The 15,556-nt window shown below is 36.4% G+C and overlaps 1 protein-coding gene across 1 annotated transcript; it reads left to right on the top strand.

Moving 5' to 3' along the window:
- The first annotated feature begins 7,264 nt into the window (after positions 1-7,264).
- On the top strand, positions 7,265-8,497 carry LOC113708352 (uncharacterized). The gene has a single exon (XM_027230814.1). It carries the CDS (start codon positions 7,265-7,267, stop codon positions 8,495-8,497), a length of 1,233 nt encoding a protein of 410 aa, XP_027086615.1.
- Positions 8,498-15,556: the final 7,059 nt, after the last annotated feature.

The following is a 15,556-nucleotide window of genomic DNA, read 5'->3' as shown; positions in this document are numbered from 1 at the left end:
CTTGTTACACAGCAAGTTTTTGAGGCATTTTAAAACACCTTTAAAGGTTAATATAGAGGCACTTATAAGTATCTACATTAAGAAATATAGTGAGATACTTGCATGCGTCAATAACAACCATTTTTTGACATTTACTACTATCTCAAGAATGGACTGTTAAGGCATTTTTAAGCGTCAACTTAAAATTAAGATGGCATTGTTTTGTGCCCTCTAAAAAGTTGAGTTTTTGAAAGTTGAATCCCAATTAAGGCATTTTTAGGTGTTAGCATTATAACCTTGTTTTGGCACCTCTAGATATCTGAATTATTTTCTATGTCGTGGCACTTAATTGTGCCTACAAAAACTTTTGTGATATAGGTTTTACATAGCACACTAAGTATGTGCCTCAATATATTAAGTGCCTCAACAAAGTGTGACTTGTGACATTTTGATGCGCCTTTATAAGCTATTTTTCTTATAGTGGTTCATGAACTGATATGAAGAGACCTATAAATTGATATGAAATGATTTATGATTTTATGATTTTTCATGTGTAGTTTTCAATAAGATGCTTTTAAATTACTTGTCATTCTTTACTACTGATTGTTTCATAAACAACGTCACTTTCATGATTATGGATGTGAATGATGTGCAAATGATTTTATTTATATCTATATAAGTATCTATAAAGTTATGAATATATGGTCCAACAGAGGGATAGATACTACCTACTGAGCGACTTATCGCTCAACCCATTTTTTACCATCTTTGCAAATTCTGAAGAGTATGAGTTGATTTAAGTAGAAGACCCTAAGGATGACTTTTATTAGTTTTTAAGTGAACAGAAGTTAGCAGGCTAGCTACTTCTACTTAATTTTATTTACTTTGTTTCTGCTGTTTCAACCAAAGAATAAATGTATGAATTTATTGGATATTCGTAGACTACCTTTTATATGATGTTTATACCGCACTTTATTTAGTCATATTATTTAGTAGTTTTAAAGTGTAGTATAGTTAAATATTGCCTTGTATTCTTGAGCGGAATTTGATAATAAGGCGGATGTCACATGACGGGAGCGTGCGGGTTCGGGACGTGACATTTTTAGTGGTATCAAAGCTTAGGTTCAAAATAATACCATAAGGTAGAATAGTTTAAGAAATGAATGGTAGTAATTAGTAAATTAGGCTTGAAAAGATCTGTGTACCTTAGAGAAGAAGAAATCATGACTGATAGTGTTCCATTTGGCATTGTACGAGATGGCCAAACCGATACACAAGGAGCATTAGGATTGCGACTGCCCAATTCATATGACGGGATGCAATGTGGCCCGTCTTAGGAAGAGACAGAGATTCTATAGGGACAGGTACCTTGAGGAGTTAGAGAGAGCCACGAACGAAGCTACAAAGGCTCATGCGTTGGCTGATTGAGTAGCTGACCAAATGCACGAGATCTCGATGTTAATAGTGTCGAGGGAACACATGAGACAAAACATGGAAGGCTGGCGTGGAGAGGTCCTCCGTCTACGAAAAAAGGTCAATAAGTTGAAAGCGGAAATAGAAGTACAGAAGGGACTAGCTGATATGTATAATGAAGGATTTGAAGAAGTAATTTCCTTACTCCAGAATTGAGATGCGGAGTACCAAACTTTAGCATTAAAATATGAAGAGAGGAGACAGCGCATGATGAATTGGATAGATGACCATAACCCCTTGTACTCCAAATGCCTGGGTGGAATCACCTGTGACCTAATAGTGACGTAAAACTAGATGACGACCCCGAGGAGGATCTTGAAAATATGCCCGTAGAAAATCATCAGGGGAAAAATGGAGTTGAGGACCAGGACGATACTGAAGGGGGTGTAGGAGACGGAACAGTTGTGGATGCAGACCCACCAGCGGATGAGTAGTAGAGTTGGTCTAAGAAAGATTCTATTTAATGATTCATTTGTTTTATTAGTGTTATGGAATATTATTTCAAGAACATTAGTAGGTTGGTTAGTGATTGTTCGCATTGATTAGTTTTTCTATCCAATCATAGATTATAATTAAACAGTTTGGACACTAGATTCATTAGATATTTTTAGACTAAGTTAGGATATTGACTTTGATGTGTAAGAAGTCGATCGTTCTTTTCATCCCGAGTGAGTGAATAAAATCTCTATTTTAATTTTATTATTTATTGTATTTTTTCATTCATCTATTTTATTTATGAGATAGTATGCATAAAATATACAAGTAGATAACTTTAGTTGTGTCGTCTTAAAATTATATATTCATATATATATGTAATAATCATAAATAAGAATAGAATACTTACTTTAGTATGGAACTTATCTGTTTGATTTAGGAAATGGTCCCAAACACTAGACGTGGCGGAAATCACAATGACAGCCCTAATGGTAAGAACGATCACGATAGTCATAACTAAGAACCATATCAAGAAAATAATAATTAGAATATGGGTTACCAAGGAGTTAGATCAAGTAGGCATCAACCCTACATGATATTACTCGCATAATTAGTGACTGTACTAACCGTGGTAGCCCAAGCATTACAAGCCCAGACACAATTAGCACAGATTCAGGCTGTTCAAATCTAGAATCATGGGTAAGAGGGATCAATCATATTATGAGAAAATGAAAAGGGTCCATGTCCCTACCTTTGATGAAACTCTTGACCCGGATTTGGTGGAAAAGTGGTTAGATAAAATAGAAAATAATTTTACACTTTTCCTGATGAGAATATAAAGACCAAGGCCCATTCAAGCACATGGGGAATTGGAAGATTCAAGTGAAAACTAGTTGATTGCACGAATGCTTGAGTTTAGTAGGATTATATGATTTTCCTCGTTGATTTTGGTTATTTCTCGTTTTAAAAAGTCTAGGTAATTAAGATAGTTTAATTGCGGCCCATTTGTTAATAAGTAAGGCCCAAAATCTTTCTTAAGTATGTAGGGTAGTTTGGTCAACTTTTGGATTAGGGTTAATGCTTGTAAGCGCTATAAATAGCCTCACTTCCTCTTTGTTTGGGAGGAGTTTTTGGCTATTAAATACAATTAGTGAGTTTTCACTTTCTCTTTGGCAAGAGAGTTGCCTTTGAATACTTGAAAATTTTCTCAAGTTATTCACCCGAACTTATCAATCGAGTATCTCCTTGATTGTGGCGTTCTACTACCTCCAATTTGGTTCGTTAATTCGAGTAGTTACGGGTTGAGATAATATCAAAATTGTTCGTGATTTCTAGGGATTAGTTGGGTCAAATTTCCGCTGCCTAAGCCATGGTGTTTTAGTTGTCTAGATCAGGGTTTCACATCAGTTGGTACCAGAGCTAGTCGACAACCACCAGGTTATATCTTTTTTTTTTCTCTTCGTTTATTTCGAGTCATATATGTTTATCCCAATCTGTTCGTTTGTTTAGAACCAAAAAAAAAATTTATTACTGTTCATCGTACTGTTCACCGTTATTGTTCACCGACACTGTTCACCGTTACTGTTCATAGTTACTGTTCATCCGAATACAAATCTGTCCAGCCTTGTTGTTTGTGTTATCCAACTTGTTTACTTGGTTTTCAAATCTGAATTTGGCAAAACTTGTTGGAATTTTGTGAATCTTGAAGAGAACTTACAATAATCTTGAGTTTCTTGCATTCTTGATCACAATTTTGAAATTTATGAAGTTCCTGACAACTTCCTTGAAAGTTCTTGAAAGATCTTGGAGTTCTTGGTAGTTATTATTTGTGGACTTCCTTGTTTTGTGTCGTGGTTGATAGTTGTAGTCAAGAAAAAAAACAGAAAACAAAAATGAAAAGAAAAAGAAAGAAAAGAGGAATCGGTTGGCAAGAAAAAAAAAAGGAAAGAAAAGAAAGTGGCAACCGAATTGTTTTAAATAGGGGACCAAATCTGATTTGTGCAATCTTTCTTGGAGTAGAATTTGGAAGTTACCTAAAGGTTGTTTCAAGAAGGTTACCAAAAGTTGTTTCAAGAAGATTACCAAAAATTGTTTCAAGAAGGTTACCAAAAGTTGTTCAAGAGGAAAAGGATTTTCAAACGGTTTCCAAAAACTAACTTGTTTCCAAAATCAATTAGGAAACTAAATAAAGCACTTGGATAACTCTTTGTACTCATTTGGACACTCTCTCTCCTACCTTTTTTAGGAAGATTTCCCAAACTCTCTCATCCATTTTTTTTTTTTTTTTTGAAAATTTTCCTAAATTCTCTCATCCATTTTTTTAGGAAATTTTCCTAAATTCTCTCATCCATTTTTTAGGAAACTTTCCTAAACTCTCTCATCCATTTCTTTTGGAAACTTTCCTAAAGTCTCCCATCTATTTTTAGGAAACTTTCCTAAATTCTCTCATACATTTTTAGGATCTTTCCTATATTCTCTCATCCACTTTAGGAAACTCTCCTATATTCTCTTCCTAGATTTTAGGAACACTCTCTTACACTTTCTCGTATATTTTCTCCTATATTTTCTCTTAGTTTTTAGGAACACTTCCCTACACTTTCTCCTACATCTCCGTGATTACTCTTGAGGAAGAAGTTGGTGACAATTATTTGGGCTTGAGCAGCATTTCTCAAACTACCTAACCCAACAGGTAAAGGTGTTTGGTAAGTCCATTGGAGCGCTTTGAGTGACATACACGAGGGCGAGTGGATACACGTAAGGGAGCGTGAAAGGCAATATCTTCGGTTTCGTTGCTAACTTTTTGCAGGTTTCCTCATACGTCATGGCGAGTATAAGACGCATAAAAGCTAGCCCACAACATTGTCTTCTTGATCCTAAGGGAGTCAAAGAAGTGGCATTACGTGGTGTAGATGAGCAATTGGATCTCGTCAAATCTCAGTTTCTTGGTTGGTTTTATACTCGTTGCGGTGTCAAAGATAAAATTTGTAGCTTGGCCATTGATGGTAGTTGTGAAGTCAATCTTACAAGTGCTATCATGGTTGAGAAATTAAATCTTCCAACCATTGATCATCTTCAACCGTACAAGTTGACGAGCACTCATAGGGATGTTTGGGTTACTAAGCACACACTTGTACCTATTCAAATCGGCAAATATATGGATGGGGTGTTGTGTGATGTAGTCCCAATTCAAGTGACACATGTGTTGTTGGGCAAAGCATGGATGTCGAGGCGAGAAGTTAAAATTGATGGACATACTAATAAGTATTCCTTCGTATTTAATAGTCGTCGTCTTGCACTTGTATCACTTACTTATGACCAACTTTGTATTGATCTAGCATGCATGAAAAGTGAGCTTGAGAGTTATAAAATGGAGAAAAAGCTAGATGAGGGAATTGTGCCTGCAGAGGTAAAATCCGAGGAAGTTGAAAGTAATGAGATAAAAGGGTCAGCTGTTGAACTAGAAAAAGAGATGGAAAAATCTAATGACATGGGTGGTAAAAAGGAAGAAAGAAGAGAAAGTGGGCTGATCTTGAGCAACCCGGTGAAGGCCTATTATTTTCTTAACAAACATACATTTGCTTTGTTTAGTGTTTCTTCTTTTATACAGATCAAGCAAAGGCAAGTTGAGCTGATCTTGGTGTGTTCCATTCCAAAATCAATTGTAGACGTTGCAAGCCTCCATGGAGTTGGTACTCCAAGAGTTAAACCCCCTTGGTATCCATTCATGGAACAATGTCAACTCAAATCAGTCCACACCAAAGGGGAGTTGATTCGAGCTCATCTTGAAGGGAACACTCCATATTTTAGGGATGGTTGTGTACCAAGGGTTCGTTTAAAGAACAAGTACCTCAATGACCATTATGATTTTCGTCTTGCTCTTAGTCCACATGCAGCTCCAACATCACCAAATCCGCCTTGGTGCCTTGCAAGTGTGTTCGAGCCGGAGTTCGATTTCACGGGATACACTTCATACCACTTTGAGGACCCTTACCTCATGACCACAAACAATAAAGTTGAGCATACATTGAAGATGGTTTGTGAGAGTCAAGGTTCGACGAGGGTTATTTTCCAACTTAGCACATGGGCTTTGCATTGGATGCCATCTGTAGCCATCATAACAAGATTGAGTCGAAGGCATGTAACTCGTCTTGTCACCATTCGTGCTTCAATTTGTGGGCAAATTGCTTTTAAGAGGAGGGGAATGATGAGAATATAAAGACCAATGCCCATTCAAGCACATGGGGAATTGGAAGATTCAAGTGAAAACTAGTTGATTGCACGAATGCTTGAGTTTAGTAGGATTATTTGATTTTTCTAGTTGATTTTGGTTATTTCTCGTTTTAAAAAGTCTAGGTAATTAAGATAGTTTAATTGCGGCCCATTTGTTAGCAAGTAAGGCCCAAAATCTTTCTTAAGTATGTAGGGTAGTTTGGTCAACTTTTGGATTAGGGTTAATGCTTGTAAGCGCTATAAATAGCCCCACTTCCTCTTTGTTTGGGAGGAGTTTTTGGCTATTAAATACAATTAGTGAGTTTTCACTTTCTCTTTGGCAAGAGAGTTGCCTTTGAATACTTGAGAATCTTCTCAAGTTATTCACCCGAACTTATCAATCGAGTATCTCCTTGATTGTGGCGTTCTATTACCTCCAATTTGGTTCGTTAATTCGAGTAGTTACGGGTTGAGATAATATCAAAATTGTTCGTGACTTCTAGGGATTAGTTGGGTCAAATTTTCGCTGCCTAAGCCATGGTGTTTTGGTTGTTTAGATCGGGGTTTCACATCATTTCCAAGTGGTGGAGAAGTTGAAACACTTAATCATCAAACCCTTTTTAGTAGGAAAAATCAATAAGTGGTAGGCAACTCTGAAACCTATCGCCGCCCCACCAGTAAGTTGGACAAAATTTAGAGAGGAATTCCTGAAATACTTTTTTCCACCGGCTATAAGGATGCAGAAGGTAGATCAGTTTGAAAATTTGAAACAAACTCCATGAATGTCTGTGGTGCAGTATTCGAATAAATTCACAGCGTTAGGAAGGTTTGTTTCATCAATAATGGCAGATGGAGAGTTGAAAAAGTATAAGTTTATAAGTGGGTTGTCGACTAGAATTCACACTAGGGTGAACACCTCTTACACCCCTATGTTTAATGATATGTTGGACGCCAGCGTTAAAGTTGAGACTGATTGCAAAAGATTAGATGAAAAGGGTAGGAGTAAAAGACTTAGACTAGGGAATGAACTTGCAGTGGCGGGAGCACTGAAATCTGGAGGACGGTTCCTGGAGGAAACACCTTTCCTGTGTGCAAAACTTGTGGAAAAATGCATCAGGGAGAATGCCGGCTTAATGCGACTGTCCCCACATGTAAAACTTGTGGAATGATGCACCGAGGGGAATGCCGAGTTGGAACAGGAGCTTGTTTTGAATGTGGACAGCAGGGGCATAGGGCTATGAATTGTCCAAATAGGAAGGTCGAAGGAGATAAGAGCGGAAATCTCACTGATAAGAAGCCAAAGGTTAACGCGAGGGTTCATACCATGACCGATGTTGAGGCGGAGGTGTCAGGCAACGTGGTCACAGGTACTCTTCTAATTAATTCTGTGCCTATATACATGCTATTTGATTGTGGAGTTAGTCACTTTTTTGTTGTTAAAAATTTTACAAAATACTTGTGCATTTCTACTGAATGGACGGACCACCCTTATCAAGTGGCTACTCTAGGAAATAGAATCCTAGTGTCTCATACTAGATATCCAAACTATAATGTGAAATTGGAGGATAGGGGATTAGAAGTGGATCTGGCACAAATAAATATGAGTGATTTTGATGTTATCTTAAGAATGGATTGGCTAGCTCGATATTTTGCACAAATTGATTGTAAGAAGAAGAGGGTGTTATTCATGAAACCGAACGAGAAGGATTTCTCTTATCAAGGAAATGTTGGTGATAGGAAAATTCATAAGTTACCTCTTCTATCTACCATGCAGACATATAGGGCAATAAGAAAAGGGTGCGAGGCATATTTGGCTTATGTTATAGATACGGAGAAAGAGAAGACACCTTTAGAAAAGATTCCGGTTGTGAAGGACTTTCCTAACGTGTTCCCGGAAGAGCTTCCTGGTCTACCTCCGAATAGAAAAATAGAGTTTGAAATAAATATTATACCTGAGACGACTCCCATATCTAAGATCCCCTATAGAATGGCGCCCGCAGAATTAAAGAAACTTAAGGAGCAATTACAGGAACTACTAGATAAGAAGTTCATTAGATCTAGTGTTTCTCCTTGGAGTGCACCAGTACTCTTTATAAAGAAGAAGGATGGTAGCTTGAGATTGTGTATCGATTATAGGGAGTTGAATCGAATCACAATAAAGAACAAATACCCCCTTCCGAGGATAGATGATCTTTTTGACCAATTGAAGGGAGCTAAAGTATTATCTAAGATAGATTTGAGATCTGGATGCCATCAATTGAAAATTAAAGTTGAAGACATCCAGAAAAGTGTATTTCGTACGAGGTACGGGCACTATGAGTTTTTAGTAATACCCTTTGGATTAACCAATGCTCCGGCAACCTTTATGGATCTGATGAATCGGTATTCAAACCGTAACTAGATCGTTTTGTGGTGGTGTTTATCGATAACATTTTAGTGTACTCCTCAAATGAAGAAACTCATGCTACCCACCATAGGGAAGTCTTAGAGATACTAAGAAGAGAGAAATTGTACGTTAAATTTAGTAAATGTAAATTTTGGTTGAAGAGTGTGGCGTTCTTAGGACATGTAATATCAGTTCAAGAGGTGTCTATTGATCCAAAGAAAGTGGAGGCAATTGTAGACTGGTCACGACCCACTAATGTAACCGAAGTAAGGAGTTTGTTGGAGTTGGCTGGCTATTATCGAAAATTTGTGGAAGGCTTCTCCACCCTTGCTATGCCTTTTACTAGGTTGACTAAAAAAAGAGCAAAATTTAAATGGATAGATGAATGTGAAATGAGTTTTCAAAAGTTAAAGGAGAAACTAGTGTCAACCCCAGTACTTACCCTAGCCTCTGGAGCGGAAGGATTTGTGATTTATAGTGATGCCTCTAAAAATGGTTTAGGATGCATTTTGATGCAAAACAGGAGAGTAATTGCTTATGCTTCTCACTAACTAAAACTTTACGAGCAGAATTATCCAACGCATGATTTGAAATTGGCGGCTATAGTGTTTGCGTTGAAAATATAGAGGCATTACTTACATGGTGTGCAATGTGAGATTTTCATCGATCATAAGAGTCTCAAGTATTTATTTACTCAAAGGGAATTGAACATGAGACAGAGAAGGTAGTTAGAATTAATTAAGAATTATGATTTGACAATCAATTACCATCTGGGTAAGGCAAATAAGGTAGTAGATGCTCTCAATACGAAGTGAAGAGTATTAAGAGAACCCACGGCAAAGGATCAGATGGAGAATTTTGAGGTGGAAATGATGGACTCCACGGCTCAAATGCTAGCTGCCTTAATAGTTGCACCTACTTTAATAGATAGGATAAAAGAAACACAACATTCTGATGACGGGTTTGTAAAAATTAAGAAAAAACTTAGAGTGGAACCCTTCGATGGGTTTGAATTAAAAGATGATGGGAGTTTGTGGAAAGATGGTAAATTATGTGTGCCAAGGGATGACGGATTGAAGAAGGAATTGCTAAAGGAGGCATACAATTCAAGATTCTCAATTCACCTTGGTGGGACTAAAATGTACCAAGACTTAAGAGGAATTACGGGTGGAAAGGGATGAAACGAGAAATAGCGGAATATGTAGTGAAGTGTCTGGTATGCCAACAAATAAAGGCCGAGCATCAAAGACCTGCTGGCCTATTGCAACCCCTAGAAATTCCCCAATGGAAGTGAGAACATGTGACAATAGATTTAGTGGTAGGATTGCCTTGAACAATTAGGAATAACAATGTCATCTGGGTAATAGTCGATCAGTTAACCAAATTTGCCCACTTTCTACCACTGTCGAATGGGGTGACAATGGAGAGGTTGGTAGAGATGTATATGGAGGAAATTGTATGTCTTCACGGTATTCCAGTAAGTATAGTATCTGATCGAGATCCCAGATTCATGTCTAGATTTTGGTCGACCTATCAAAAAGTTATGGGGACTGACATGAGATTAAGTACCGCCTTTCACCCTCAAATGGATGGACAATCGGAAAGGACCATACTGACACTGGAAGGCATGCTCAGAACTTGTGCTCTAGACTTCTCGGGTAGTTGGGATAGGTTGGTGAAACTAATGGAGTTCTCGTACAATAATAGCTATCATAGCGGTATAGATATGACACCGTTTGAAGTGTTGTATGGGCGAAAGTATAGATCTCCATTATATTGCGATGAAGTAGGGAAGCTGGTCACTGGCCCCGATTTGGTGGAAAGAACCTTGAAGAAAATTAAGGTTATTCGAGAAAGACTAAAAGTATCTCAAGGCCGGAATAAGAGTTGGGCGGATTCAAAGAGCAGACCTTTAGAGTTTCAACCAGGAGAAAAGATATATTTGAAAGTATCCCCTGCCAAGAGAGTGATGAAATTTAAAAGAAGTGGCAAATTAAATCCGAGGTATGTAGGGCCTTACGAAATACTGGATAGAGTTGGACCTTTAGCATATCGATTGGCTCTCCCGCCAACTTTGTCAATGATATATAATGTTTTTCATGCCTCCCAATTGAGAAAGTATGTATCGGACCCAAGTCATATTTTAGAGGATCAACCCATCGAGGTGAGGGAGAACTTATCAGTGAAAAAAGTTCCTTTAAAAATCGTGGACCGGAATGACCAAATTCTAAGGAGAAGGACCATATCCTACGTCAAGGTGTAATGGACAAACCGAACCATACACCGCGAGAAGCAACGTGGGAGTTGGAGGAGGATATGCGGAATAGATACCCATATCTTTTTTTATCAAAGTACGTAAGTTTCGATGACGAAACTTTTTGTAAGGCGGGCAGAATGTAAAATCCACGTTCTAGCACATGTGTTTATTATTTTGTTTTCTTCAATTAATTAAAATATATATATAGAAAAATTACTATGGGTAAAAATAATAATGATAATAGTAATTTATTAGTAGGATAGGGTAAAGAATTTGTTAGGGGTTAGTAAGGGTATAAGCGTTCATAATAAACTAAAACTCTTATCTAAACCACCAACTAGTGGGTAGTGCTAGGATTTAGAGTTTTATCAAAACAATAGAGAAAAAAAAATTACACCATCCCTACCTTTCTTTCATCTGCCTATCCTAGAGTAAGAATCAACTAAGAGTAGAAGAGAAGAAGAGGATGTCGCCGTCGAATAAGCAGACGATTAAACTCCTAGACCTGTAAGTTCCGAATGCACGCTAAAATTATTTTTCTCTTAAACCTATTTAATTCCATGAATTATTTTGAAAATTTCATGTATATATATGCATGATGATATAGTTCGCCTTGTAGGAGAAATTTAGGAAAATTTATATTTGGATCGATAGGAACAGGGTGCTAAATTTTAGCTATGGGATAGGATGGAATTGAAATCTTCACTTTTGTTAAAAAAAAAAAAAAAAAAAAGAGGGGGAGAAGAGGGGGTTGGAGTTACGGCCCCACCGCCGCTGTAGTGCGCCGTTGCTGAAGCGCAATGCAGAAAATTTGGTGTGTGAAGGCAAAGCTGCCAGCACCTGCTGGCGACATAAAAATGGTTGGCCGAATAGGACAGAAAAAAAGAAGCAAGGGAGGAAGTCGCCAACGCATGGTTGGCGACTTCCTCCATTCCAAAGGTTGGCCGAAAGAGAAGCAAAAAAAAATTGAAGTCAAGAATTGCGGCACTGCCAAAGCTTGACAAAAGCATTGGCAACGCCAAGTGAAATAAGAAACAAAAAGGGCCAGGCAAGGAAGGCCAAGGAAAAAAAATAGCAATAATATAATATATATATACACATTTATATATAATGGCAAGTATATTTGGATTCGAAAGATAGCATGGGTTTAGTGGATATGCAGTAAATAAATTGTAGAAATAAATGGACTATCTTCTACGGACTAACGTAGGAATTTTAAATTTCAAACCCAACCTAAGGATAATTCTCGGAGTTAAAGATTAGTTATCTGAAATTATACTCAATTGATTAAGTCTAAGATACTTAAATAGAAATTCAAAACATCTTAATCTAACCTTATTAGATTAATTTAGACAATGTAAGATGAGTTTTAGATTGTTAAATGAAATGCTTAAACTCATAATAATAATAATAATAATAATAATAATAATAAATAAATGATAGTAATAATAATAACAATATAAATATAGATGAAATAAATTAACGTTATAAATGAAAATAAAAAGATAAATACAAGTGGAATAAACGAAGACAATAATTATAACAATAAGTCAATATATATATGTGTATACATAAATGATAATAACACCTACACATGCACAAAAGTGGAAGTAAAGAAAAAGATAATAGTAACTGATTAACAAGTATATATAAGTGGTAATAATATAAAATAGCAATGACGAGGATGATAATAAAAATGGATAATAATGAATTATAAATATGTATAGAAAGATAATAAATATGATTATGAATAATTATTTTCTTCTAAATTAGGAAACTTTACAAAAAGGAGAACTTTCCAAATTAAGAAACTTTTTAAAAATAGAAACTTTCCAATTTAGAAAACTTTCCAAAAATAGAAATCATCCGACTTGGGAAAATGCTACTAGGGTTCATATTATGGTCTAGACATAAATTTTCGACTTGCTCAGAGTCTGTATATTTATGTATCTGTAGGAAATATCAACTAATTAGGAAATCTATGCATTTGATAGGTACGACACAAATTTAAAAGATCTAAAGTAGTCCCACTTGAGCAGTCAGACAAAGGTAGGTTGTACTTACTATTCTGAGATTTCAAAGGTGCACAATGAAATTTTTGTTGTCAATCTTGTTTTGTTGTGTTGACTCGAAATGCATTTGATTGAATGCTTTACTTGGATATTTATGAAAGTTATATTTTTACTATACGAAAATGGACCATGTGAGTTATTTGAAATATTTTGATATCTTAATATATACCAACCGAGCTGTATCTTTTATGAAATCAAAGAACTATGTATGTGAAGTGTGAAATAATTTTATGACAAGTAAAGCTCAAAATATTCATGGAATAGATAGTAGGGGCTATAGTCCTATCTAATGGTTATGGTAGTCTGGTATAAAGTCCGGCCGATTGACAAAATCATGGTAGCCTGGTATAGAGTCCTGCCAATTGACAAGGTCATGGTAGCCTGGTATAAAGTCCGGCCGATTGATCCATATATGTAATGAGACCAATCAGTAATCATGAAACCTATTGGTCCCCAACCTAGAAGGGGTTTAATCTCTAGGTGAAGTACTCAATAGCTGGTCATTACATATACTTGTTATGAGCTGATATGAAATGATTTATGAATTGATATGAAGAGACTTATGAGTTGATATGAAATGATTTATGACTTTATGATTTTTCATGTATAGTTATCAATAAGATGCTTTTAAATTGCTTGTCACTCTTTACTACTGATTATGCGACAACCCCACTTCTCCTTAGGGTGAACCCTAGGGTTTCGGCAGACCGCCTGCCTAACTCTCGTTAGGACTCGATACAAGTCAAATTTAAATTTAAACCTAATCAACCAATAGGAAAATCAATATAAAGAAAATTCACTTCCTTCAAATTGTCATTCAATTCTTACATCACAATGTTTTCAAGAGGTATATCAAATTTCCCAAAAATACAACCACCCAAAGCTGACTAAATCATTTACATCCAAATTCGGATCAAAATATAATCAAGCCAGCTTCTCCAAAATCTTTCCACTCCCAGTTTCCTGTTAAGAAAAACAAACTATAGGGGTGAGCTAACGCTTAGTGAGGTCAAGAAAAAAAATAGGCAAGCAAGCAAGTACAACAAGTATTAAACTTGTAAAAGAAAGGCAGTCATAATATTCATGAAATTCACAAAAGAAAACAAGACACAATCATTAAAGGATACGGAAACTCTCAGGAGCTAACTCCACACTGCTTTGCCAAGGTCTTGATCCAAAATTTCAAGTGTTGACACTCCGTCAACCGAGCAAGTATCAAGTCCGTAGAACCCCACTTTTCACCAAATTTTCATCCACCGTCACGCCCCCTATCGGGTCCGATCGTCAAACAAGTTTTTGATATTATTCGAGTATATCCAAATCAAGTATATGTCTAAGGTTTACCAAACTCCTCAACCAAATCCTTGCTGACTTGAGTTGAATGGCTAGCCATTGGTTTTGTGCGTCCCCACAAGTTCAAGTATAAGTCGATGAGATTGCTCTCAAATCGACGCGAAGTCAATCACAAGTATAATTGTCAAGTACGAGCAGGTCAATTATCAAGTCAAGTAAAAGAGAACGAGTGCGATAAAGTACACACTCATCTCGACAAGTCCAATTCATATATTCAACAAGAAGTAGTTCAAGTATTATGCAACCAGTCATGCACTTAACACTCACCAACTTTAAAAGCAAGTGAGCAAGAAATTCCTTTAAAGTTCCTCGCCAGAATTCCTTTCGAACCCCTCTTGAGCACCTGAAGAAATATTAACCAGCCATCACTCACGGATATCCTAGGTCACTTGGCATACAAGGAAGAAAATTCATTTGCTTAGAACTTAGGACAACGCTTCAAAAGTGTTTTAATCCATAGAAAATCGAGATTCAAAAATGAAGGTTCAAAGTCACAAGAGAACTTGTATCATCTATGAAATCAAGTTTGAAACGGACTACCAATCTCAAAAGAAAGCTGGAAGTTCTTAAAAGTTCATTTTGTTGGAAACCAATTTGAAAATGCAGCAAAATTCATAGGAATTGAACTAGCCTTTGAAATTTATAACACAGAAAGAACTTAGTCAAGTTTCAAACGCAATAAATGAAACTCAATTTGTATTTTCCATCACCAAGATATAACAGTTTTAAGAAAACTAGTTTTTGCAACCTGTTCCTCAGATTTTCAGTCATAAAGCTTCAGCACAGTGTCAAAATCAGGCCATAACTAACGCTACACAAGTCCAAATTGGGAATAGTTTATGGCATTGAAAACTATATTCAAAATGCTATAAATCATGAGAAGAAATCGTGTTCAAATTCTTTTCACAAGAGGGAAGAAATTGAGCCACAAGATGCAACTATATAATTTTCTTGGGTAAACAAGTGAAGCAAATCAGTCCACTTTGCCGGTTCGCTACGGCTCACTCAAAACGAATTAGCAGGGAAATTTTATACCGTTGGAAAGCTCTTGGTGTCTAGTTTCAAATGCCATAAATAGAACTTGATTTCAACTTTTGTACAAAGATTTATGCACAGTCAAAGAGCCCTTGGTCGGCTGGCCTGGCAACTTTACCAGTTTTCTTTCTTTTCTCAAACTCAAGTTTTACCCAACCAATGGAAACAATTTTTGAAAGATAATTTTTACACACACAATACAACATATAACAAGCATTTTTGCAGCTATTTGAGCAACAAAATTCGAAATTAAAGTAAGGGAACAAGACAGCAAAATCCCCTCCCATTGATTTCTTCAAGTTTTCTCTCCACTACCAAGCCAAATATCAAGCCATAACTCACAAGATTAGCAACCAA

This window comes from Coffea arabica, chromosome 9c (genome assembly GCF_036785885.1).
Source record: "Coffea arabica cultivar ET-39 chromosome 9c, Coffea Arabica ET-39 HiFi, whole genome shotgun sequence".
Lineage (NCBI taxonomy): Eukaryota > Viridiplantae > Streptophyta > Magnoliopsida > Gentianales > Rubiaceae > Coffea > Coffea arabica.
This window is presented reverse-complemented; position numbering and strand designations above follow the sequence as displayed.